Below are 27,951 nucleotides of genomic sequence, written 5' to 3' on the forward strand. Positions count from 1 at the left end.
TCTGCTACAAACACATCTTGCTATAGGTGACACTAAAACTACACACACACCTACCAATGTAACATCACAGCAAAACACGATAACAAAAATCACAACATCCAAAAGAGGGAGAAAGCCAGGGCCGCTGGGAATTGGGCACGAAACGTTTTGCACAATCCGTCCACGTGTTTGGGGTGCAGGGCATTCGACTGTGAGTTGCAAGGGAAGCAGGCTGGTTCCCACTGTTGCTCATACAGCGTCGCTAAAATTCAGAGACCCAACCTTTGAAGTGCCACCATCCCACCCCTTCAACACAGGGCGGACAGGAGAGTCCATTTCCTTTTCGGTAGGGCCTGGAGAGTCTGTTGATTTTTTTTTTTTTTCCTGATAACTGGAGCAGGTTTCTCTCCCCATAGGGATCCCTTTCTTTCCCCCGAACCGGAAGGGAAGGTTGCCTTTCTCTCTCTCCAGTGACGGGGCGAGAACAACGTTCCATTGACAACGTTCCATTGACGACGTGAATGGAGCGTTTCTTGCCCAGACTCTCGCTGCTGCAGCAGCGGCGGGGACTTCCTCTCTCCCCTGGCTTCTGAGGAGGACGCTTCAAGTTCTCAGGCAACCAGGGCCACCAGGACTCCCGATTCTGGTACAAACTAAAGAAGGGAGCCTGCTCCACGCCAGGCCTTTCCCCCAGTGATCTCTGACACATGCCAGGCTTAGAATTTTCCCGACTTCAGCTCCCTCCAGGCCACCCCCCCTGACCACCCATAGCAACCTCTCCTTTCACACTGTATGCCCTCACTCTGCTTCATTTTCCACTGGAGTTCTTGGCATCACCATGCCCACTTCTGTTAATGTGTTTACTGCCTGTTCTCCCACTCCCGGGAACACAAGCTTGTTCATTGCCCAACTCCCAGTGTCTGGCAGATAGTAGATGCTCAATAAATATTAGCGTGAATGAATGAATGAAGGCTGAACGCTACTTCTGATTTCCCTCTAAAATCCAGCAAAGGCCTTTCTGATAACTGGATAACTGAGGCCTCGTTGCAATTGCCGTGGATTTCTGGAATGCACCGAGGCTGGCTCCGTCAACCACCTGGCAGGACCCCCCTATGGGCTGGCTGACTGAAGGTGAGGACTTAGTCCCTGGTCTCTGAGCAGACAGAACGCAGCTGGTGAGACAAAGTGCCCAAAGGACGGTGTGAAAGGAACCCAGGCAGAAGGAGAGCGGGTCTTAGACACAGGAGCTCGGAGGGGGAGAGGGCAGGCTTGCAGGGCTTCCACTTCTCCGGCTCCTGTGGGGAGAAAGAGGCCAGGTGACTGCCCGTCAGCCCCCCAGCATTGGCGCCCTGAGCGTGTACCCAGAAACCACGCCAGTGTTTCCAGGAAGCACACACCAACTGCTTGTGCTCTGTAGGGGCTTTTCCCCCTGCCTTTTCTCTCTCACTGCTTCTGACAAATGAAAAAGCAAGGCAGGAAGCAATGTTAAAAATAATCAACCCACAGCTACAGGAAGGTGCTATCAAAAGAAGAAAGGGGGAAAACTCGAGTTGAGTATTATTCCACAGTGCTTCATACGCCGGGCCCTGTGATTACTCACCCTGTGAAATCGGCGGGGGCCTGGGGGAGTTCACGGGGCCGGCACTGCTTTCCCTTCGCATTGCTTTAATGGGCCATAAAAATTAGCATTGGCTCCTCTGGAAAAAGTCACGCCATGCGGAGAGAAGAATGTTAATAAAAAAGAGGCTAAACCCACAGCCCTCTTGTTCCTGCATTGGAAAGGCTCACTCACGGCTGTCAGCTCAGTCCCCTCCTCTAATCAAAATCAGCTTCCAGCATGGGGGGTGGGGGGGTGGGGGCGGGTGGGTGCGCCCAAGGGAAAGAAAGATCTGAACACCCCAAGAATGGAGAATCGAGATTCCCCAACAACCCAGACGCACTTGCTTGAAACTGGGCGCCAAGAGAGGATGGACGGGTTCTGAGAGGCTCTGTGCTCCAAGGTTTGGGGTCAGGCAGAGCCTGCGGAGTTGTGGGGGGCCTGCAGAGTAAGGGGGCTCACCTCAGAGAAGGTGCCTGGCCACTTTAATTCTGTCAAGGTTCCCAGAATGTTAAAACATGAAAAGGTGTCCGAACAGGGCCAGGTATTATGTATGTAACAAATTAGCCCTTTTAATACACAAGCAAACCAAGAAAAAGGCAAGTGTGCGAATCCAGGACTTATTAAAAGCGTGACTTCCTAGAGCCCTGGCAAGGATGGACGTGGGACACGCACGCGTGTCTGGCAACATCTTTCTATTTTGTCAGTGGATACCGTCGGGAAGTCAGAGGTACTGTCTGCAGTCTAAATTTGAGTCCTTCATGGATGGGGAGGAGCCCCCCTCTCCTCGCTCGCTCGGGTACTGGGAGCTAGGGAGCCACCGCTGGCCATCCTATGCTGTTTGTTACCGCTTGTCCTGCTTTGCTCTGGAGCAGACAGAGGGGCGCGGAGGGTGGGATGGCTTAGGATGAGTTGGCAGCTGGATGGCTGGCTCTATGGGGCCTCTCCAAACACCAGGGTTTGTTCGGGACATTTTCTCCGAGTCGCCCTGGTGATAAGACTGGCGGGAGCCGCTAAGCAAGACAGGTTTTAGAATGTTACCCCCCAGAGGTTTGATTTCAGAATTTGCCAGTTCCTTAACACAACCTATTGTAGCTTTGACAGAACTGTAGTCATTCTGGGAATCAAAGCACCAGAGACAATGATAAACAAAATGCTGAACCTGCTGCACAAGACTGAGGGAAGCTTTATTCTCTGGCTCCCCACTGCTGCATTTATTTATTCACTCAACCAGTATGCATTGAGCCCCTTTAAGGACCAGGCCCCACGCTAAGTGCTGGAGAAATAATGGTGAGCAAACACAGGCCTGGTCCCCTCCCAGGTGAAGCCTGCAGTGCAGTTGCGGGGCTAGGGACCCCAGCTGAAAACCACAAAGCGGTGTCAATAGCCATGCAGTAAGTGCCTGAGAGGAGAGGTGCATGGTACTATGAGCGCATGTTTATGGGGTCTGACTTGGTTAGGCAGGACAGGGAAGCATCTCTGAAAAACAGATATTGAACTGGACCTGAGGGATGAGATGGTAAAGAGGAGAGGGAAGGCTGTTTGGGGAAGCAGCAATGGCATGTGTAAAGGCCCTGAGGCGGAAGAAAGGAGAATAAAACAAACTGATAAGGGCTGGAGCAGAGTGGGGGAGATATAGGTGGTGCCCAGGAGACCAGGGGCACAGTGGGGCTGGGGCAGGGTCAGGGTCAGGGTGACCTCGCAGGTAGGCAAGAACCAGGCCCCTTGTGCAGGGCATCTGGGTCTCAATGGTTCTTTTCTTTTTTCTTTTCTTTTCTTTTCTTTTCTTTTCTTTTCTTTTCTTTTCTTTTCTTTTCTTTCTTTTCTTTTCTTTTTTTTCTCCTCCCCTCCCACCTCCCTTCCCCTCCCTTCCCCTCCCCTCCCCTCCCCTTTCCTTCCTTCCCTTCCTTCCTTCCTTCCTTCCTTCCTTCCTTCCTTCCTTCCTTCCTTCCTTCCTTCCTTCCTTCTTTTTTATTGACTTTAGAGAGAGAGGAAAGGAAAGGGAAAGAGAAAGAAACAGACTGGCTGCCTCCTGCACGCCTGGCACTGGGGATCGAGCCTGCAACCCTGGCATGTGCCCTGACCTGGAATTGAACCGGTGACCTCTAGGTGCACTGGATGACGCCCAACCGACTGAGCCAGCTTTCTTTCATTTTTTTTTTTTTAAGAGCAACTAGAAGTCACTGAGATGCAGGGGGAGGAGACTGGGGATGCAGGAATCACATTTGCGTTTTGAAAGGTCACTCTGGCTGCAGTGTGAACATCTTAGAAAGTAATTTCTGCTTTGCAAATCCAATAAGCAGGGTTAGTATTCAGTTACTGGAATCAGAAGCTGGAGTCTTACAGCCAGATCTGAGTTTGAATCCCAGGTTCATTTCGACCATGGCCTTTTAGAGCCTCAGTTAGCTCAAATATAAAACGGGATAATAATACCTCCTTCTGTCTTGCTGTGAGGTTAAGGTAATTAAAGTTAACAAATAGTCTTGCTTGACACAAAACTCTTCTTGGGATTTTCAAAAGTAGAAACCCACTTTGATATTATATACACCATGAAACAACCAAAAGTCAGGTCATATGGCCTTTCAGCTCTGCTTGGAGAAAACATCTTGGACTTCACTTGAACTTCACCTTAGAAATACCTTCTCCCACTTCTTTGAAATAAGAACAACACAATAATAAAACAACTGCTTGTACAAGGTGCTGCAGTCATGCCTCCTGGCTTGGGCATTTATCAGATGATAGACCACGGAGAGATGAACAAGCCAAAAACATACAAATGACAAATGAGCTTTGTAAGTATAGAAACAAAGAAGTAAGCCATTGGCTGTTTGGTAAGTGGATGTGTTGGTGTTGAATAAGTGACTGCCAATATCTTATATTTAGCCAGAGTGGGGCTGGTAGATCAGTCCAGAATTGGACATTTCTCATTTCCTAAATAGCCCAGGGCCCTGCTACAGTGACATTCCAGTTGACCGTAAGTCAAGGGTGTTGCCCAAAAGACTCAAGAATCAACTTTAAGAGGCTCTTGTTGGCCAGTGATAAGACAATGTGAGCACCAAAGACATGACACACATCAAATAGGTTGAAATTCTTGAGTTTATAATGACAATGAAAAAAATGTTAATCACTATTGCAAGGTGATGTGAAACCAATATGAAACCTGGATTCTAATCCTACTTTCACATTTACCAGCTGAGTGACTTGGAAACTTCCCTCTCTGGTTCTGAGGGGCAGGAAGGGTTTCTAACATCCTGCAGGCTGTGGATTCTTACAATGATTAAGAGATTTGGGTCCTACAGCCTGACTGTCTGGATTGGAATCTTAGTTTTCCCATATGTATCCTTGGAATATACACTGAGTGGCCAGATTATTATGATCTCTGAACACATAATAATCTGGCCACTCAGTGTGTGTGTGTGTGTGTGTGTGTGTGTGTGTGTGTGTGTGTGTGTATTAGAGGCCCGGTGCATGAATTCGTGCATGGGTGGGGTCCGGCCAGCCTGGCCAGGGGGAGGAGACTTGGGCAGTTGGCCGGCCTGCCTGTTGGTTGAACTCCTGGTTGAGGGGACAATTTGCATATTAGCCTTTTATTATATAGGATATACACTGAGTGGCCAGATTATTATGCATTCAAAGATCATAATAATCTGACCACTCAGTGTATATCTAGATTTTGTAAAATGTAAAGAATGCTTACTTTAAAGGGTTCCTGTACTGAATGCAATCTATAAACATTGAACACATAGCCTCTGGCTCAGTGAGGGTGAGCTGTTTGGAGCCTAAAGGTAGATTTCTAGATAACACATAGTAAACGCCAAATAAGAAGCAGGATTTCAAATAGCTAGAAGTGTGAAGAAAACACCTCACAGCAAATTTATGGAGAGTAACTTTCCAGGAAGGTGGGCTGCAACCTTAAATTGGTTGATTGGGCTGAGGGTAGTTGCCTGCCATGGAGGCAGGTGTGATGCAGCCTTCCAAGTGGTTCTCAGCTTGGTTGATTTCATCTCCCTCTCCCACGGTTCCCCATTTGGCAATGTCTGGGGGTTTTTGGTTGCCACAACTGAGGGAGAGGTCCTCCAGGCATCTAGTGGGTAAAGGACAGAGCTGCTGCTCAGTATCCTACAATGCACAGACCTCCCACACATCAAAAATGACCCAGCTCAAATGTCAATAGTGGCAAGTTTAGAAACCCTGATATAGAGAGAACAGCAAGGGTAAGGGTCCTGAGCCAGAAGGGAGTTTGCTGTGGTCAGGATGAAAGTGGAAATCCAGTGTAGCTGAGTTAACCAGGAGTAAGTGATGGAGGCTGGGCTAGAAGATAGAATGCATTTTAGGGCACAATGTGGAACCTGGAATTATCTCCAAAGCAGTGAGCAGCTCTTTAAGAGTTTTAACCCATGTAATGCGCGATGTACATCTAAGAACTTAAATAAATATATTTATTTATTTCAGAGAGGAAAGGAGAGGGAGAAACATCAATGATGAGAGAGAATCATTGGTTGGCTGCCTCCTGCACGCCCCCTACTGGGGGTCGAGCCCACAACCCCGGGATGTATCCTTGACCGGAATCGAACCCAGAATCCTTCAGCCTGCAGGCGGACGCTCTATCCACTGAGCCGGACCGGCTAAGGCAAATACTGTGTATTATCATCATCCCTTGTCTATGCTCCCTACTTGGCCCCAGCCAGAATCCGGGTCTCAGCGTGGCCGCAGTGACTCCTCCTGGCCAGCAGGGGGCGCCAGCGGCACTTGGCGTCCGGCCGCTCGGGGCGGGCCTCCTCTTGCCGTCCCCCTCTCTCGTCTTCTCCCTTCTGGAGAAGTCGGGAAGGTGGCAGCGGCGGCGGCGGCGGTTGTCCCGGCCGGGCCGGTTGGTGTGGCCGGTCAGTCCGCGCTTCTCAGCGCCCGCGCCGCGCCCAGCCCAGTGGACTCGAGCGGCGGCGGCGGCCGGCCCGGTGCGGGGCGCGCGCTGACGGAGGGCGGCGGCCGCGGCCAGGGCGGCCCGTGGGAGCGCGGGCCCCCGGCGCAGCGCCGCCCGGCTCCCGGCCCTGCCGGCCTGCTCCCCGGGCGCCGCGACCATGGCGGCCAGCGCCAAGCGGAAGCAGGAGGAGAAGCACCTGAAGATGCTGCGGGACATGACCGGCCTCCCGCACAACCGAAAGTGCTTCGACTGCGACCAGCGCGGCCCCACCTACGTGAACATGACGGTGGGCTCCTTCGTCTGTACCTCCTGCTCCGGCAGCCTGTGAGTGGGGCGGCGGCGGCGTGGGGGGAGGCCCGCCGGGCCGGGGTGGGGGCTCCGGGCGGCCGGGGCGGCCGTTGGGGCGCGGGCGGGCGGGCGGGTGGGCGGCCGAGGCCGGCCGCTGGGATGCGCTCGGCCCCGGCTCCGGGCTGGGATGAGCTTTCGCTTTCGCCGGGCGAGGGTCCAGGCTCGTGCAGCCTCCGGGGTTGGGGCGTGGGCGGGCTGCTGGGGGGAGGACGGGGCGCCCGGGGCGAGCATCTCTGGCCCCCGCGGAGCCGCCGCCTCCGGGTCCCGGCCCCTGGGGGCGCTGGCCGGTGCCGCCGTGGGGGGCAAGGCCGGGGGAGAGGAGCCGGAGAGGGCGTGCTGGTCCTTAGGTGCCCCGCCCCTCGGCGGCGGGCGGGCGGGCGGCCCGGCGAGGCACCTGCAGGCGCCGCTGGAGTGGGTTGGGGGGAGCTGGGGTGGGAGCGGCGGGGAGGGCGCCTCGCCTGGGCTCCTCCCCCCCCCCCCCCATGCGGGTCCAGAGCCCCCGAGTCCCTGGGAGAAAGCTGGCACTTAGAAATTGTCACAAGATGGAAAAGTCCTGACGGCACCGGCGTGAATCCCGAGGGAAAAGTTCGGGAGGCTTATTTCGGGCGAGGGAGGAGAGAGAAGCAGAGGTGAGGTGGAAGGGGTTTGAGCGTCAGGGTCCAAAGAGCGAACTGAGGAGTTTGGGGAAAGTTTTCATGGAAAGAAGGCATTGGCCAGGAGCTGTGTCATTCCAGACACGGTGGTGGGATCCGCGCGATTTCCCTACCAATACCCGAGTGTCCCGGCTGTGCCCGGGAGCGGGCGGAGGCGGAGAGGCGGCATTGTTGAAGAAGAACCGAGGCCACCGTCTGGACTTACTGGGGCGGGTGGTATTTGTTTATCTTTGCTTCAGGAAGCTTTATTTTGGTAAGGTTTTTGTTGCTGGGAAATTTCTTTTGCAAAGTTTGCAGATGGTTTGGGAACTGATCAGTTGCTTTTATGCAGTAATTATGTATAGATTCAAAGTAAGTTAAATGGACGAAGTAGGTCTTACTAAATGCTAAGAGCTTTATTGTTCCAAAACACCTAGTTTTTTTCATTTGTACTGTTCTTTCAAATAATTTAGTTACTCCCCTCTCTCCAACTTAAACGCACACACACACACACACACACACACACAATCTTTGTAATATTAATACTGAGACAAAGTACATGGCATATGAGAAAACATATTTGGAAAATGCAGGACATGTCCAGTAGTGTACGATTTACTTTTTTTTTTTTTTAAGTTGGGCACAAAGAGGCATTATTAGTCTTCTAAGACTGTTATTTCTTCAACAAACATTTACTGGTGCCTCGTAGGTTCTGTGTGAAGGTGTGGGGTGTTCTTATAAATACAGCCAAGTTCTTGTTCTTTTGGTGCTTACATTCTAGTGGGGGAAATGGTAATTAGATGAGAAAAATGTCAGGGGTAAGTATGCACTGAAATGGTATGATAGGAGAGACCTCCTCTGAGAGTTACTTTTAGATTGTAGTCAGGGAAGCATGGTAGAGCTAGGGTGGTATCTGAGATTGTCTGGTTCATGATTGTCACTTACAAATAGTTAAGTGACTTACGTTGGGCAACTTTGGTTCTAAAAATGAAGTCAGTAGTCCATTTTTTTAAAGTGTATTTGACATTTATTATGTGCGTAATAAGTATGTCTTTTACTAAAGACAGGGTCCTTTGATATATTTTAAGTATTTGGTTTGAAAAATATATGTATTTACTCTTCTGGATTTTGACATTTCTTTGTAGCCCTTTATAAGTATAGTGGGGAACATTTAATTTATTGCAGCAAATGCATAATATCAAGAAATATTTACAAATTTCTTTCTAGATTCCATATCTCAGAAGCATTCTATATAAAAGTATACCTCAGTGTGATGACAATTGTTTATTTTAGTGGGGTTTAATCTATAATAGATAGTGCTTCAGATCTCTGTTTAGTGGTGATTCCACATGTATTTATTGGTCACTTGGCCTGTGTCAGACATTATGGGAGGTATTGGTGTTAGGTGGATCCTCCTATCCTTAAGGGGCTTGCATTCTAAGTATATGCGTTTAGTTATAATACATTATAACATTTCCTTTCTTTGAATGAGCTACCCATGAAATATGTAAATGGTAGAGAAAATTTCATAGAAGACTTGATGCCTGAGCAAAAACCTTCAAATCCAAGATCCATTTGGCAGGTAGTTCATGGAGTTGAAAGAACAGGTATTTATGAGCTATATAAACCTGGTTTTGAATCCTGGCTCCATTACTAGCTATGTGGTATTGAGAATGCCACTCAGTCTCTTTGAACTTGAGTTTCCTCATCTATGAAATGGTTTGCCCTGTAGGTTTTGGATGTAGATTAGGTTTCAATATTTGAGATAATGTGTCTAACATTTCATACAATGTCTGGTTCATGATAGATGCTCAATAAATGAGAGGCATTGTTAACAAGGTGGAGAGGACATTTCCCAGGTAGGAAACAATATATGAAAGACATCAAAATGAGAATAACTATAAAAATCAGTTTTGATTTTTTAGATATAACTCAGATTGGTTTAAAAATATGAAGGGGATTATTGTTTGGTTTTAAGTAAGACTTTATCCAATGGCTTAATGAGGTTGCCTAGATTTCCCTTGTCCAAAGATGGCTGCCTCCAGCTCCCGAAGCTGCATACTGTCCTTCCAGCTTGTCTGGACATTCTGCAGTTCACTCCTGGTTAGCTTGAACCAGTGCCTTTATTGGACACCTGTTCTATGCTGACTTCATTGGAACTACGAGGATCCCCAAATAGAATTCCCGAGTCAAAAATCTGGTATTCTTGGAAAGGAGGGAATGGATGCTGGATCAAATGTCTACTGCAGAAATATTGAAGGGACAGTAAGCTTCTGAGGATTTTTTTTCTTTCAAAATCAATAATGCAGGAAAATAATTTAAGGGTAACATAACTATTGAATTTAATAATAATTAAATATTTATTATTTAGGTGACATGGCATAATTGAAAGAATGTGAATTTTGAAGTCAGATTTCTTATACCTCCACTAGCTTTATGACTTAGGGCAAGTATTAGCCAGGCCATAATGTGTGCAGATTGGCCTAGAGCCATCCTCTCAGCCTCAGTTTCTTCATTTGTGTTAACAAGATGATAGAAGGTTGCTATGAAGATGAAATGGTACAATTCTTAAAATATTCATTGAACGCATACTAAATGTGAGGGCAGGGCTTAAGTAGTAGATATAAAACAGGGGTGGGCAAAAGACTGATACTATATGGGAAATCCTATAAAATAAAAGGCTAATAATAAGAGGCTAATATGCAAATTGACCGAACAGTGGAACGACCGGTCGCTATGACGCACACTGACAACCAGGGGGCAGACACTCAATGCAGGAGCTGCCCCTGGTGGTCATTGTGCTCCCACAGGGGGGGAGCGCCGCTCAGCCAAAAGCTTGGCTCATGGCTGGCGAATGCAGCGGGTGGTGGGAGCCTCTCCCGCCTCCACGGCAGTCAGACATCCCCCGAGGGCTCCCAGACTGTGAGAGGGCGCAGGCTGGGCTGAGGGATGCCCCCAAGTGCACAAATTTCATGCACCAGACCTTTAGTAATACAATTATCCTATCTAATAAAAGAGTAATATGCAGATTAACCGTCACTCTGCCACAACCACGAGCCACGCCCACCAGCCAATCAGGAGTGAGTATGCAAATTAACCCAACCAAGGTGGCGAGAGCAAGAGGGAGGCTTGGGTTTCCCCGGCGATGGAGGAAGCCAAGCTTTCCTCACACCCTGGCCGGCCCAGGCTTCCGCTTAAGGCTACAACGTTGCAATTATAGAAGATAAGTAAATCTCAACAAATATGGCGGCAACCACGGAGCTGGAGAGAGCAGGAGGCTAGGGTTGCCCCCGGCGATGGAGGAAGTCAAGCCTCTGCAGCCCTGCCCGGCCTAGGCCTCCCACTCCAGGCTACAAAGTTTCAATTATAGAAGATAAATAAATCCCCACAGAAATGGCTGCCGCCACGGAGTGAGCAGAAGGCTTGGCTCCGCTCCAGGCTACAAATTTTCAATTGTAGAAGATAAATAAATCCCAGATACCAGGGCCTCCGCTTGGGTTGCTGGGGGGCCGTGGCCAGCCTGAAAACCACCACAGGCCCCTCGCCCAGGCCGCCCCATGCCCCAAGGGAACCCCCACCCTGATCCGGGATACCCTTCAGGGCAAACCAGCTAGCCCCCACCCATGCACCAGGCCTCTGTCCTATCTAATAAAAGAGTAATATGCAAATTGACCATCACTCCAACACACAAGATGGCTGCCCCCATGTGTACACAAGATGGCCAGCAGGGGAGGGCAGTTGGGAGGGCAGTTGGGGGCGATCAAGCCTGCAGGGGAGGGCAGTTAGGGGTGACCAGGCCAGCAGAGGAGGGAAGTTGGGGGCAAACAGGCTGGCAGGGGAGCAGTTAGACATCAATCAGGCTAGCATGGGAGTGGTTAGGGGGTGATCAGGCTGGCAGGCAGAAGTGGTTAGGGGCAATCAGGAAGGCAGGCAAGCGAGCAGTTGGGAGCCAGCAGTCCTGGATTGTGAGAGGGCAGTCAGACATCCCTTGAGGGGGTCCCAGATTGGAGAGGGTGTAGGCAGGGCTGAGGGACACCCCCACTCCCATGCACAAATTTTGTGCACCGGGCCTCTAGTCTATATATATATAAAAGGCCTGTTGCCATAACGCTGTGATGCCCAACAATTGGACTCACCAGGAGGTGCATTGATGGGGTCCCGTGGCGGTGCTGGCGGCCGGGGCTCTGGGTCCCGTGGCGCCAGCAGGCGGGACTCTTCTCTTGGTCCTGTGGCGTCGGCGGGTGGGGCTCTGCTCTAGGTTGCGACAGCGGGCTACTCGCGCACGATTTCATGAGTACTGGGCCTCTAGTTAGTAAATAATAATAAAAGAAAACTGTGTTTTGTGTACTCACAAGTCTAAACCTGCTTTTGCCCAGCCCTGTATATTAAAGAGGGCATGCTAGCTGCCATTCAGAAACCTTGATGTGTCTAGAAAAATGCCAATACACAGTAAATGGTGTATACTATCAGAATTCTAAACTTTTAAGGTAGTCACATCTTTCATCATTAATTTAACAATATCTTTGTTTAAATAAATTAAATACTAATATTACTAGACTCAGCTAATATTTTCTTTATTTTCAGAGGGCTGTCCTGTATTCGTGTATGATGTTCATTCAGAGTACATAATTCATTTCAGATTGTGAAACTTGGAAATAGACTTTAGATTTAGATATAGCTAAACTTTTCTTTATTGAGGCAGAATGGAGTGATGTAGCAGATTGATTTGTCACTGTCAGGTTCTATCAACAGAAATACTTCTATTACAACCAATAATAAAACATTGCCTTCCAGTTAAATACTTAATTTTAGACCAAATTGTTTGTTTTGTGTACACTAACATTAGTATAATCAATGAATAATATAAGAATTGTTCTATCCTTAAAAAATGATTCATAGCCCTGGCAGGTGTTGTTCAATGGTTAGAGTGTCAGCCTGTGAACTGGAGGGTCTCGAGTTCGATTCCCAGTCAAGGGCACTACCTGGGCTGTGAGTTCATTCCCTAGCCTTGGTCAGGAGCATGCAGGAGGCAACCAATTGATGTGTCTCTCTCACATGGAAGTTTCTCTCTCCCTTCCACTTTCTGTTAATGAGAAAAATATCCTAGAGTGCGGATTAACAACAAAGTTATTCATTAATCTTTCAGAAAGTGTTTAGATAAAATAAAAAATAACATTTGAGAAATATATACTTTGTTTTGTTTCTCTTAATACCAGCTATTTTATGTGGACAGTACATTTAATCTTGGAATTTTACTGGTGGATAAATGTAGCTGGTTATTAATTTTGTGTGCATTTTGATTTATGGTGAATCTTGCAAGAATATTAACTTTTTAAAATTAAAGTTGAACAGATGAAGAGGCATTTTACTTATTTTTATATAGTTATTAGAGGCCCAATGCATGAAAATTGGTGCAAGAGTAGGCCTTCCTTCCCCCGTCTGCCGGCACTGGCTTCCCTCTGGCACCAGGGACCTGGGCTTCGCTCCTCTGGCCGCCCGCAGGCACTCGGGACCCAGGCTGGAGCTCTGCTTATATATACTATTTAGGAGCTCTGCTTATATATACTATTTAGTTCCTCATGAGGTCATGGTCGGCAGTGACATATCCTTAAATTCCTTTTCACTTAAAAAAGTTTTTATTGATTTTAGAGAGAGGGAGAGAGAAACATCAGTGTGAGAGAGAAACATGTATTGGCTGCGTCCATCACATCCTCTACTGGGGATCTAGCCACAACCCAGACATGTGCCCTGACCATTAATCAAACCCAGTGACCTCTCAGTTCATGGAACGATGCTCAACCAACTGAGCCACTCCTGCCGATCTCCTTTTCACTTTTTTTTTAGTACTATAACGTGGTTACATTCAGGGAGATACTTTGACAATGTAGTACAATTTAAATTTACTGTACTAGTAAGTAGGAAAACCATTTGATACATTTTCAGTTGCTAAATTTTGTAGGCTCTATGATGGGGGAAGTAGGAAAATCAGTACAACTAATAATATGAGAAGATATGAAAATTCTTCCTCATTTCTCTCTTCAAATCTTTATCTCTTACTCAATAAATCTTGGTGGCTCGAACTTGGAACACTAACTTAGAACAGTTGTGTTCAGTAGGTATGTATTTCTACAAGAGTGCTATTATATAGTGAAGAAACGTGATATTTGGGGGAAATGTAAAAAGTCACTCAAGTTTTCTAGGAATGCCTTTTTTTTTTTTTTTATCCGTTAAAGAAAACACCCTATAAGTATATGTTAAGTTTAATATTGACAAGAACTGTTTATTTTTCATTCTTTTTTGTTTAATTTTTAATTCAATTTGTATTTTTATCCAAAGAATACATGCATATAATTTAAAAATAGGAAGGGTTATAGTGAACAATAATAGACATCTATTACCTTCTTCCATTTCTTATTACTATAGACAGTGATGTTGGACTGTTGTCTGTTTCCTCTTTCTATTTTTGACCCTCCAAAACCCCCCAATCTTTGTCTGATTCTTTTGGTAATCTTTCAAGGGTTCTGTGGTGGGAATCAAATTCTAGCTGGCTTCTCCCACCTCTGCAGGAGCTTCCGTTTTCAGTTTACTCTGTAATCAGTTACTGCTGGTATACTAACATTTTATCTTCCAAATTTTGTTATTCACGAGCAATACTGTGCTTTGGGGCTCCTCCCGTGTTCTCTTTCCCAATGTCTCTTTCTCGGTTTAATGCATTTTATGGCTTTGTTGTTATTTCAGAGGGATTTAGAGAGATAGTAAAGACATTCTTGAGTTTTGTCTACTCTTTACTGGAATATCTTAATTAAGTTGTTACTTGAGTATTATTTTCTAGATGCTTGCCTAAGTGTTAAAAGGATGTTACAGTGTAATATTTGTGATTTTCAGAAAAAATAACAACTGTGTTTTATGCCATGGTGTGTGTGTGTGTATGTGTGTGTATGTGTGTCTATTTTCAGTGTTTTAAAGTTGGGTTCTGGATGATATTAAATAACTAGTATTGGAATAGATTTAAATGTCAAGTTAACTTTATTACTTTATGCCAACAATAGCAATCCCATAAATTTCCATAGCCTATTGGCAATATTTTACCAGCTTCTCCCCCAGCAGGGGAAAAACAATTTAATAACACTAACTAAATAAGCTTTCTTACTTATTCATCCAGCACACATTGTTATTTGAGATGAACAAATGGGTATTAGCAAGATTGTTTGAAACATAGTTAAGAGCAGCATACTGGTGGCCATATGGAATGAGTCACACCATCTGGTTGCAGTGATACCTGGGTGGTGGTCGTTAAAACTCCCAACTCCTGGGGATCTGCATATGACTTAATTATACGGTAAAAACATATTGGACTCCACCAGTAGGTGAGTTTGGAAGGTCTTGAAACCAATTAACTGGCAAACATCTTTCAAAATATCAATACTGCTATTATTAAGTGAGTCATTATTTAAATTAAACTGGAGACTTAAAATGTGTATTTTTAGGATTCAGAATGGGTGGTACCTCAGTAGTGGCACTGTAAAAATGATGTGGTATACTTGCTCAACACTTATTCAATAGTTATGACTAATGTCATTACAGTAAAATGTTTTACAAACACTGAATTCACATGACAGCTAGACAAGGTTAGAGAAAAAGGGAAGTAGCATTATCTTCCAGGAATACACCTTAAAAATAATTAGATAAATAAAAATTCATTTTTGATCAGTTAAAGATTTTGTTCATTAATGATACCTTGTAGGTGGAGATGTTCTGTTAATGAGAAAAAAATTATTTTAATTACTGTAAAAACTTTGGTCACTATAGATATTAATATGGAATCAGGACTACACTGTTTTATTTTTTAAGTTACCATACAGTAAAATTAACTTTTTTTGTTGTATAGTTCTATGAGCCTTAACAAATAGGTATATGTTTATGTAACTACCACCATAGTCAGAACATGGCAATGTTCTATCACCCCTCAAGGATTGTCTTAAATCTTGTCTTTCCTCAGTCCCTGTCAATTACTGATCTGTTCTCCAACACTGTAGTTTTTCTTGCTGAGAATGTCATGTAAATGGAATCATAACCTTTTCCGATTGCCTTCTTCACTTAGCATAGTACCTTTAATTTTAAAGCTGACATTATTGCAGATGTCCCACTCTCCCCTCTTTGTCTACTAGTACCTCCACCCACCCTTCGCTCCCCCTCCCTTGGCCTTCACCACACTGTTGTCCCTGTCCATGGGGTATGCATATATGTTCTTTAGCGAATCCCTGCACCTTCTTTATTCAGTCACCCCACAACTGAATAAAATCCCCATTCCCCCCACCCCCAGGCATCGGCCAGTCTGTTCCAACTATCCATGCTTGATTCCATTTTGTTTGCCAATGTATTTTGTTCATTAGATTCCACATATTAATGAGATCCTATTTGCCATTCTCTAATAGGCTTATTTTGCTTAGCATAATACTCAACAGGTCCATAGTACCTTTAAGATTAATCCAGGTTAGTCATTAATGGATTCCAATAGTTTTCATTTCTCCTTATTGCTGAGTAGTATTCCATTGCTTGTGTATTTCCCATTTGAGGGACAATTGAGTTGTTTCCAATTTTTTATGTATATGAATAGACTGGTACAAATATTTATGTACAGATTTTTGGGTGATCATAGTTTTTTTTTAAACCTCCCCTGAGAATATATTTATTGATTTTTAGAGAAAGGAATGGAGGGGAGGGGAGAGAGAGAGAGAAACATCACTCCGACTAGGGATTGAACCTGCAACCTATCTATGTGCCATGACTGGGAATCAGACCTGTAACCTTTTGCTGTAGGGGACAACGCTCCAACCAGTGAGCCACCCAGCCAGAGCAGTAATGAATACCTTCTTTAAGCATAAATAGACCTTGTGATATGGTAGGGACTCGATATATGAGTGAATAAGCTATATACATTGTACTGCTTTCATGATATCACAGCTGTATAAATAACTTAAGAATCAAGGATTTCCTCATCTAACGATTTGAGAAGTATAGGGGTATCATTCTTTGCTCTAATATTTCTCTCCAAAACATAAAGCCTTGTAATGTTGTTTGACATATTTTCATTAAAAGGTAATTCATTTGCCTTCTCTATTTTTAAAAAGGCTATTTTAAGGGGAGTGGAATGGTAAAAGGTTTACTGGAATAAGGAAGGAGGTATTAGGGAACAAGGAAAGACAAGTGGCTACATGAGAATGGAGGGAGTAGTGGAATTTGAGAGAACAATAATAAGTTTTCCTTAAATTGTTTCGGAGCTAGGTAGGTGTAAATACATATCAGATGAATAAGTGTCCCTAAAAATGGTGAATTTAGTTTAGTTCTCATGATAAGGATGAGGTGGAAAACAGTGTCATGCTTTAAATGAATAATAATGATTTTTGTAAATTTTCACTTGGAAATTTGTTATCTTTAAAGCTTTAATTATTGGAAATTGTAAAGTTACTTCAAATTAATTCATACTGTAGTTGTTTCTTTATAGTTAAGGTTGAAAGTTTTACTAGGATGAAATTTCTGTGATCAGTTTCTTCTGCTATGCAATCTCCATTTCTGTTGTGACTTACCAAGAGCTTGAAGGAAAATAATTTGTTTAAAATTTAAACCAAACCTAACTCAACACAGAATTCTCTACTGAAATGTGAAGCAGATAAAAAGTGCAATAGAGTGTGCCATCTATATCTGAAAGTTAGAGGGAGAGAAAGAAGGAGCAGAATATGAAGGTTGAGGGGCTCTGTTACTTATGAATTCTCCTTATTGTTTTGATTTAAAATAACATTACATACCATATATAATTACTCAAAAGTGTTTCCAGAATATTTTTGAAAGACTTTTGGTCTGTAATTTTACAGCATTGTTAAATTTCAGTTAGCGTGGATGATTGCAAGATGACTATTCTGTAAGAATATTGATAATCTGCTCTACAACCTGGATTCCAAATGACCCCTTTACCAGAGGACATGTCTGCCAAAGTAATTTTATGAAACTTTTGTATAAATTACTTTGTTACTTTGCAGAGATTATTTGACCCTTATTCTTCTGGATGGAGTAGCCACTTTGTGATATTTGGACAAAATGTAAATAGATCTTACTCTCTCTGAGCACATTTCTGTTCACTTTTTTATGTGCATGATAAAACATCAAGAAACTCAAGAGATAGCTTCTTAAGGCCGTCTGTACAGAAAAGACATCAAGGTTGGAAAAGATCTTAAAAATCATTTAATCATGTATCTACCTATTTTTTCAATTCCCTTCTCCAGGGGGGGGAGTTTTCTCTTGAACACTTACTGCCTCATGATGTGATTAATAATGTCCCTTATTATCAAACCTCACTTGAATTGATGAAGAGATAGAACTTTATTCTTATTGTTAATAACTTTGCTTCCTTAGGTTAGTTTAATTTTCTAAATTAGCCTCACATTTAAAGATATAGCTATTTGATTAGAGTATTTGTGTAGCTCCATACATAACACATTATCATATTTTCTTTAAAAAATGAAAATATTTAAATAATCAATTACTTTTTAAATTCTTTACTATAGGGCTCTCCCGCAAATATTGTCTTCTCCCTTCATCAAAACACACTAAAGCACTGTTTGTTTGTGTTTCCTAGAAGTCATGTGTTATAGGTACTATGTGTTTCTAACTAGGTAGTCACTGAATTTATCTCTAAGTATATTATTTAGTGTGGGTCTAGCAAAACTTAGCTTGACATATCTGTTGTGGAGATTAATAGTTTAAAATAATTTTTAAAGATACCTTTATTTTATGAAATAAAACCATTGTTCCAAGTTTAAATGTGCTAGCTAAAAATGTTTTGCATTGATGTGTAATTTTAAAATTATAGTATATAATAGTAAATGTGTAAAATATTTTCTCTCTTAGGCGAGGGTTAAATCCACCACACAGGGTGAAATCTATCTCCATGACAACATTCACACAACAGGAAATTGAATTCCTACAAAAACATGGAAATGAAGTAAGTGTTTTTACAATTTCAACTTTTTTGTTGGCAGCCATTTTAATAAGATTTAATAAGTTGTTTAGAATGGTGAATTTCACTGTCTAAAAAGAAGTTATTTTTGTATTTTATATTTAGGATTTTAGTATATACTCATTTAATTTATTTAGAATTAATGTTTGCTATCTAAGTACTTTGCTTTAACCTGAGGTGAAATATATATATTTAAAATTCATTAGTGATGACTATAAAAGGCATTTTAGAAAATGTCCAGTATTGGAGTAACCGTTAGTCTTTGCTTTAAAAGATTAAAAAAAAAAAAAAAAGAACTTTATGGTGTTATCGTAAACTTTTGTAAGCTTTCACTTGATGTTCCCTCCTTCCTATATACTACATTTTATGTGATGTTTAATGTTATATTGAGCTGGTGCTTAGAAGGGAGGAGGCTGGTAGTTTTGAGGGCACAGCATAGTGTCCTGGGAAACCCAGTAGTGTAAATATTTGGAGAGGAGTGTTGTCTTTCCACTCCACTTTATTGGGCTTCCAGTAATTCCCTTCTGTTTGTTTGCTTTTTTGTTTTTAGTTCCATATTTTGCATTAGTAAAAGTTAGTGATGTAATATTTTTTTAAAACTATTACAAAAAAAAATCACAAAGAAAGCGGGCATATTTTATAACCTGGAGTAAGGATGAGCCAGTCACCTAATTAATTAATAGCCATTATACTTTTATAGGCAACTCATCATTTCCGATAAAGGAAAGAGTAGTTTTGTTGTGTTCTGGTTGTATTTTTTTGATACAAGAGAAGTTAAGTGTTAAGATTTTGTTAGTTTCAATTGTCTCTTTCACCTTTAGAAGGTGTATGCAAGCATTTTGCACTCTGCCTGTCTTTCTTCCAAACACTTGATAATAATATCTTAAAATTGCTTGCCTACTTGTGATACACATGTGTTTTTGGTTCTAAAATAGTGAAGAAATGTAAATTCAAGATTATATGAAATATTTTTAAGTACATGGATTTCTAGAAGTGAGCAGTTTGCAGTCTCCAAATTTTACTGATAACACATTTTGAGTAATCAAGTTCCAGACTGATTGTGGTACATTATAGGAAAATCTAAAGCTAGAAGAAAGGGCAGAAAGTTTGTAATGACAGTTTAGTATAGAATAATATATTTACAGGTTAAAATACAATTTGGACTATTTGTATAAGTTTTAGAATTAGCCTAGTACTGAAAATTTTAAATTACTTTCTTAGAATGTTGACCTAGTATGCAAAATTTTGGACATCAGAATGAAATCAGAAATAAAAGTATATTATTTTTTTTTAGATTAAAAATCTAATGACTGTAACAGAACCAGAAAGGTAACAAACAGTTCATTGGGGAAATAAGTAAAAATATCCAAACTTGTTAGTTGATAAGTTTAGGTGGAGATTGGTGCCAAAATATTAAGATTTCTCAAAAAAAAAGTTGTGGTAATGACACTTAACGTGAGATTTCTCTTAAACATTTTTAAAGTGTACAATACAATGTTACTGACTATAGACACAGTGCTACAGCCGATCTCTAGCACTTACTCATCTTACAGACTGAACTTTATACCCATTGAACGCACTTCCCCATTCCCCCTCCCAGCCCCTGGCAGCCACTGCTCTGCTTTCTGCTTCTGAGTTTGACTATTTTAGATCTTATATAAGTGGAGTCATACAGTATTTGTCCTTCTGTGACTGGATTATTTCACTTTTGCAAAAAGTCCTCAAGATTCGTCCATGTCTCGCATATGGCAAGGATTTCTGAAGGAACATTTTTTAAGACTGTAATATCAAAATGAATTTAGAAAATATGAAAGGCACTGGTTGATTTTAGGCAACCCATTATGTCAAAAGGTAGAAACAAAATATAAATATGAGAGATGACTGGAATGGGTTCATGACTCCTAAATTCTAAAGAGTCAGTCAAATTTATAGGCCATTTGGAATCCTCACCATGACGGTCACTGAGCTCAGTACTGTGGATGCTGTTACAGATCTGTGTGCATCGGCTTAGCTGACATAATACTACAGTTGAATTGAGGGAGACAGATATGTAACATATTATAACACGGCGTTAGATAATTAAGATGAGTAAGAATTTCAGAAGTTATATGGTGACATGGAGGGTGTTGGGAAGCTCTCAAAGAACGTGACACGTTTGCTGGTTTTTGAGAGAGACTAGGACTTAGGCTGGCAGGAAAAGGTATTGAAGGCAGAGCAAACAGTGCACAAAGAAAAGGGGAAATTTGTAATAGTTCTTACTGTTAGAAAACATACTGACCTTTTAAATGCTTGTTAAGGAATACAGGCATACCTTCTTGTGTCCCTAAGGACATCTTAGAACCAAAATATTCGGGTAGGGTATACTTGATTCTTTACAATATTAGCAATATTTGTATTCTTAAAAACTTAAGATATGTGTAAAATGTGAGGACTAATATTATGAAGTGCAGGATGGTTGGTACAACTTTATAAAAATACAGACTTCAACTGCATGTGCTTTATCATCAGTTTATCATACTTAAACCTTTAAATCTTAAGGATAACATGCATACAGAAAAGTATATAGATTTTAACTTATTTCAAAATATTTTTACTATGTTTGTAAAGAACCATACTTAAATCACATACAATTTTGGATTAAAAAGGCACTATCATGCATCTTGTATGTGAATGACTTCACACATGAAGATGAGTGCTTCTGAAGTTAAAAGATCGAAAGTATATTGACTTTGGAAGCAATCTTGGATCTTCTGCCCCCATGTGGGAGTTTTATTGTTCTGAGGATCATGTTGAGTTTTCACGCCTGGGGGTGTTACTGGCTTCAGCAGGTAAATTCCATGGTTATTGGATAGCTCAGAATGTGTTGAACAGAAATAACCTACATTACACATGCTTTTCATGTTCTTCCAGACATTTTATATGGGAAACACCTGTTAACAATCATCTGCATGTATAACTTAAGTCTATTTTACATGCTTGCATTACAATTGTAAACAACTTTTTACAATTGTAAACAACTTTTTAAGTCATGCTGCCAAGTCCAGCATTAGGATGGGAGGGGACTACCAAGTTACCTGGCAAAGGGCATGGGCACAAGGAAGCCAGTAATTGAGACCATTAATGCAGTGGCTTAGTACATGTGACTATCTAGAAATGATTTCACTTTTCATTCAGAACTTTGAAAATTGATTGTTTGGAGAATCACAACACTGATGGCAACATAATTCATGGTATTTGGGTCATTAATAAAGTATATCTGTATTGGTCTGCTTTGGTAGTTGTGGTAAGCAAGTAGTGTTATTACATTATGTATCAAGGGCATGATTGATATATCTAACAGTATATCATTAGTTTCTACAGGTATGGCTTACAAATTAGTTGACTAGTTAGTATCCTCAGTCCAACAATGTGTTCAGTGGAGCAGATATATATGTTTTTAGGTTATAGAATATAGTATGCCAGAATTTAGTAAACTATTTTACAGCAAAGCAGTTTGCATTTAGCATTTGTTGAAATGGTTTTGACGTTTATTCCAAAATTAAAATATTTCCGCATGTTATTTTATAATGCTTTCTTTTGTATTAGAAGTTGCTTTAAAAGAGACAGTATGTAGTGGTTTCCTCCATATGTCCTCTTGTGATATGGGTAAATCATGGCTCTATAGTTAAAAGAAATGTCACTATTGGGTTAACTTCTGATTATCAGAGTTAATGGAAGGAGGGCTGATGAACAGTGCTATAGATAATTCAATAAAAAGAAAATGTAGAAGTAATTTTATTTTGAAACCTACAGTTTTTCTTTTCCAGTAGCAAATTTACTTTCCTGATTTTTTTAGGACTGAGAGTAAAGGGTTACTAAGGATGCTCCACAGGCATATAAACTACATGTAGAAAGAAAATCATGCATTGATTGACAGTATTTGATTTTTATGCTAGATTATAAAAATAACCCCAAACACCAACTATTATTGTTGTTGTTAATCCTCACCCGAGGATATTTTTTCATTGATTTTTAGAGAGAGTGGAATGGAGGGAGGGAGTGGAAGAGAGAGAGAGAGACATTGACATTGATGTGAAAGACTAGTAGCTATTTCCTAAAGCATCCTGTTCTATAAACTATAATAAGTGTTGGTCATTCTCAGTACAGAGTAGTGGTCTCTGAAAAGTGGAAGGCCAGTATCAGAAAGAGCCTACGGGACATTATCAGAGCAGAAACAATAAGCTTTTGAATGAATCCTAAATCAGTGCATGGAACTATTACATCTTTTGATTATAAACTAAGCAATCTTACTTAAATTGTTTCTCTATAGGGAAATAAAGTTGGGTGGGGCTTGTTAAATATTTCTTGAAGTGTGGTTTGTGCATAAAGGATCAGATTGGACTTGGCAGGTTAAGATTGTTGGACGAAGTGCCTCTGAACCTCAATTTCTACAAGTATAAAATAGTAACAATAACATCTTGATGTAAAAAGGTTGGAATGCTTTGAACTCAGGCAACCTATGAAAATTCTCAGCATAGCCCTAACCGGTTTGGCTCAGTGGATAGAGTGTCAGCCTGCAGACTAAAGGGTCCCAGGTTCGATTCCAGTCAAGGGCATATACCTTGGTTGCGGGCACATCCCCGGTAGAGGGTGTGTAGGAGGCAGCTGATCGATGTTTCTCTCTCATCAAGGTTTCTAACTCTCTATCCCTCTCCCTTCCTCTCTCAATAAAATGCATATTAAAAAAGAAAAAAGAAAATTCTCAGCATATTTCTTGTTGAATAATAGAGATTCATATGCTTATTGAATCAGGATCTAAGATAGAAGATGTTAATAGGATTATTAATATTAGTTTTACTCCTTGCTCAGAGTAGTTTAATTAGGGAGATTTTTCAGTTTTCATAAAATATAATAGTGTCACTTATATTAATACTAGAGGCCTGGTGCACGAAATTCATGCAAAGGTAGGGTCCCTAGGCCTGGCCGGTGATCATGGCTGATTTGTGGGGCTACCAGCAGGGTGATCCAGGTGGCCCCCTCTCACACCGCCTTGGCGGGCCTGGTGCCGCCCGCTCGCTGGTCGGGGCCTGCGGGCTAGGGGAAGCTCCTGTGTTGAGCGTCTGCCCTCTGGTGGTCAGTGCGCATCATAGCGACTGGTCGTTCCGCCGTTCAGTCGATTTGCATATTAGAGTTTTATATAAATACTAGAAGCCCGGTGCACGAAATTCGTACACGGCGGGGGGTTGTCCCTCAGCCCAGCCTGTACCCTCTCCAATCTGGGACTCCTGGAGGGATGTCTGACTGCCCGTTTAGGCCCGATCCTGGTGGGATCGGGCCTAAACGGGCAGTCGGACATCCCTCTCACAATCCAGGACTGCTGGCTCCCAACTGCTTGCCTGCCTGCTTTCCTGATTGCCCCTAACCGCTTCTGCCTGCCAGCCTGATCACCCCCTAACCACTCCGCTGCCAGCCTGGTTGATGCTTAACTGCTCCCCTGCCAGCCTGTTTGCCTCCAACTTCCCTCCTCTGCCAGCCTGGTCACCCCTAACTGCCCTCTCCTGCAGGGTTGATTACCTCCAACTGCCCTCCCTTGCAAGCCTGGTCCCTCTCAACTGCCCTCCCCTGCTGGCCATCTTGTAGTGGCCATCTTGTGTCCACATGGGGGCAGGATCTTTGATCACATGGGGGCAGCTATATTGTGTGTTGCAGTGATGATCAATCTGTATATTACTCTTTTATTAGATAAGATAGAGACCTGGTGCACGGGTGGGGGCCAGCTGGTTTGCCCTGAAGGGTGTCCCGGATCAGGGTGGGGTTCCCTTGGGGCATAGGGCGGCCTGAGCGAGGGTCCTGTGGTGGTTTGCAGGCCGGCCACGCCCCCTGGCAACCCAAGCGGAGGCCCTGGTATCTGGAATTTATTTTCCTTCTACAATTGAAACTTTGTAGCCTGGAGCGGAGCCAAGCCTGCTGCTCCCTGTGGGGTGGCAGCCATTTCTGTGGCAGTTAAATCACCTTCTACAATTGAAACTTTGTAGCCTTAAGCGGGTGAGCCCGGCCAGGGTGTGCGGAAAGCTTTGCTTCCCCTGTTGACGCCGGCAACCCTGGCCTGCTCTCTCAAGCTCCATTCTGCCGCCATTTGTTTGAATTTGTTTACCTTCTATAATTGAAACTTTGTAGCTTGAGTGGAGGCTTAGGCCTGCAACGGCTATGGAAAGCTTGGCTTCCTCTGTTACCTAGGAAACCTTGCTCTCTGTGGCTGTAGCCATCTTGGCTTGGGTTAATTTGCATACTCGCCCTGATTGGCTGGTGGGCGTGGCTTATGTAGCAGAGTGATGGTTAATTTGCATATTACCATCTTATTAGAGAGGATATTTGGGTTATGTATTTAAACTCTTATAGCATTTTAACTTTGAATTATGTGAGCTTAAATAATAAAAACTGGCAGTTTTTTTACATGTTAAATGTCATCATTGAGTGGCAGAGTTAAGTTTCATACTTAATAATTCCAGGATTTACATGTACCTTGTTGCTTATAGCAGAAGTGGAGAAACATTTTTCTGTAAAGGGCCAGATAATAAATATTGTAGGCTTTGCAGGTCATCTATAGTCTCTGTTGCATATTTTTGTTTGAAATTATAACCCTTTAAACATGTGAAAACCATTCTTAGATGAAGAATAGTTCAGAAACAGGCCAGTGGTCCTATTTGATCTGTAGGTGGTTGGTTGAAGACTCTAGTTTGTAAAATTTCAATATTTTCAGTTCACAATATAAATCCTTTTATAACTGGCTTTTTCTTGCTTCATTCCCAGAAGAAATGTTTAATAACAGTGACCTCGGTTTTTGTTTCCATATCTGCTCTCTGTATTCCAGTCTTCTTGCCATTTTGCTGATGCTATTTTATTTATACTGAATCTTTTTTGCAAGGCCTATCAGAATTTATACTTTCCTGTCAAATCTTCCAGGAGTCTTTTAGCCCACAGGGATGAAAACCTCCACTCATATTTTAAACTCTTCAAAAAAAAAAAATAGCATTCACTATAAGATTTTACATGTGTTTTTGTTTTTATTGCTCTCGTTGTTTCTTCTTTATTAGATGTTTCCATGGCATAATCTTTCATTCTTGTTCATTATACCTAGAGCAGTGAGAATATATAAGAATATAATATCTAAGGGAATTTCAAACTTTATACACATGTTTTATTGGACTTAACTTGTGGTTTTAAAAAAATTTAAAATATTTTTTGGTAAAAAATCCTGGGTCCTGCTCCCCAGAGATTCTGACCCCATATGTGGGTTGAGGCACAGGAGCATCTGTATTTTCAGCCAGAATCCCATGTGATTCTGATGCTGACTGCTATGGACCACCTTTGAGAAAATCAATATAGATTCTAAAGGTTCCAGACTAGGGCTCAGAACCTGTGATCTGGTTTTAGCAACACTAATTGATGAACCTTCTCACCTTGGGCAGACTTCTTTTCCTGAGCTTCATTTTCCTTTGTAATCCATGGTAAGTACCTGTCCTGCCTATTTCATGGGGGTTGATTTGAAGATAGTGTATGTGAAAATGTTTAGAAACTGAATATAACATGTAAATGTAAGATGCCAGTTTTATGTGCAAAGATATCTTTTCAATTGATTCCTAAGCTCAGAGAAAAAAAGCATCGTATAGGAAAATAGTGTGCTTTGAACTGAATTCAGTGAATTTACTGTAGAAAGAAATTTTTGCTGAATTTCAGCCAATATGATGGTATTATTTTTCCATGTTGAGCATTCTTTTTTTTTTTTAATTTAAATTCTTTATTGTTGAAAGTATTGCATATGTCTCCCTTTTTCCCCCATTGACCTCTCCCCGGCCACTCACACCCCCTAGCACATGCCCTCACCCCCCTACTGTCTGTGTCCATTGGTTATGCTTATATGCATGCATACGAGTTCTTTGGTTGATCTCTTACCCCCCTCATACCCTCCCCTGCCTTCCCTCTGAGGTTTGACGGTCTGTCTCTGAATAAATTTTTGTTCATCTGTTTACATTGTTCATTATTATGATAGTATTAATAAATATGAAAAGGTAGCTCATTAATGATAACATTAAAACATTAACTATAAAAATTTAATTACTTGAGAGAATATCTATCTAGTGAGGTATTTGAGGTTTAAGACCATCTAACTAAAATATTGGGGCACACTGTTGAATTTTTTAACTTTTGATTATTTATAAAGAAATACACATGTATTTTGAAATAAAGGCATGGTGTTAGAGTTCTCTCTTAGTTCTAGCTGAATCTAATCAGTAATAACATAGTAATCTTTAAAATATACAGAGTGTATTCTTTTATACTAATTGTTGGCTTTCAGAGAATATGTAATTAAAAAGAATGTAGGAAATGTTATCTTTGCTTTGTACATGCTGTAATATGTGGGTCTTTTTGAATGATGACTAACAACCCAGAGTATCTAGACGGAGCCAGATGTTAGTTTGTGACTACTCTGAGCATTTATTTAACTTTTTGTTGCATTGATATCCATTCCTCTCAGCCATTCCAGCTCCCTCTCATCTCTCAGCTTTTCTTCTTTCTTGTCAGTGTTATCTTTTTTAAAGTCTTATTTGAGTCTAATCTATCCTATCTAATAAAAAAGAGCTATATGCAAATTGACTGTCACTCCAACACACAAGATGGCTGCCCCCATGTGGTCAAAGATGACTGCCCCCATGTGGACACAAGATGGCCGCCACAAGATGGCCAGCGGGGGAGGGCTGTTGGGAGGGACCAGATCTGCAAGGGAGAGCAGTTGTGGGCGATCAGGCCAGCAGGGGAGGGCAGTTGTGAGGGACCATGTGAGGGACCAGGCCTGCAAGGGAGGGCAGTTGGGGGTGATCAAGCCTGCAAGGGAGGACAGTTAGGGGTGACCAGGCCGGCAGAGGAGGGAAGTTGTGGGCGACTGGGCCTGCAGGGAAGGGCAGTTGGGGGGGGACCCAGGCCTGCAGGGGAGGGCAGTTAGGGATGACCAGGCCTGCAGGGGAGGGCAGTTGGGGGTGACCAGGCCTGCAGGGGAGGGCAGTTAGGGACAAACAGGCTGGAAGGGGAGCAGTTAGGCATTAATCAGGCTGGCAGGGAAGTGGTTAGGGGGTGATCAGGCTGGCAGGCAGAAGTGGTTAGGGGCAATCAGGAAGGCAGGCAGGCGAGCAGTTGGGAGTCAGCAGTCCTGGATTGTGAGAGGGATCCCAGATTGGAGAGGGTGCAGGCTGGGGTGAGGGACACACACCCACCCACCCACCTCCGTGCATGAATTTCGTGCACTGGGCCTCTAGTATATATATAAAAGCCTAAGCAACCGTTATGATGGAACATCCGGTTGCTATGACGTGCACTGACCACCAGAGGTCAGATGCTCAATGCAGGAGCTACCCCCAGACCAATGGGGCCTGCCAGCCAACCTCCTGGCCCTTTCCCCTGGCTGGGCTCCCGGGCTGGGATGGGGAAC

General features: G+C 42.7%; 1 protein-coding gene across 2 annotated transcripts in view; it reads left to right on the forward strand.

The window, feature by feature from the left end:
* Positions 1-6,498: 6,498 nt before the first annotated feature.
* AGFG1 (ArfGAP with FG repeats 1) overlaps positions 6,499-27,951 on the forward strand; it is a 68,128-nt gene continuing 46,675 nt past the window's right edge. The window contains exons 1-2 of one of the 2 annotated variants that reach the window (XM_079782847.1): positions 6,499-6,818; positions 18,380-18,473. In XM_079782847.1, coding sequence (XP_079638973.1) covers positions 6,652-6,818; positions 18,380-18,473 — 261 coding nt within the window. In that variant the 5' untranslated portion in view covers positions 6,499-6,651. The remainder of the gene's footprint in view (positions 6,819-18,379; positions 18,474-27,951) is intronic. The other variant, XM_079782846.1, reaches the window with a different exon arrangement.

Source organism: Cnephaeus nilssonii (genome assembly GCF_951640355.1).
Source record: "Cnephaeus nilssonii genome assembly, chromosome: 10".
NCBI classification, from domain to species: Eukaryota; Metazoa; Chordata; class Mammalia; order Chiroptera; family Vespertilionidae; genus Cnephaeus; species Cnephaeus nilssonii.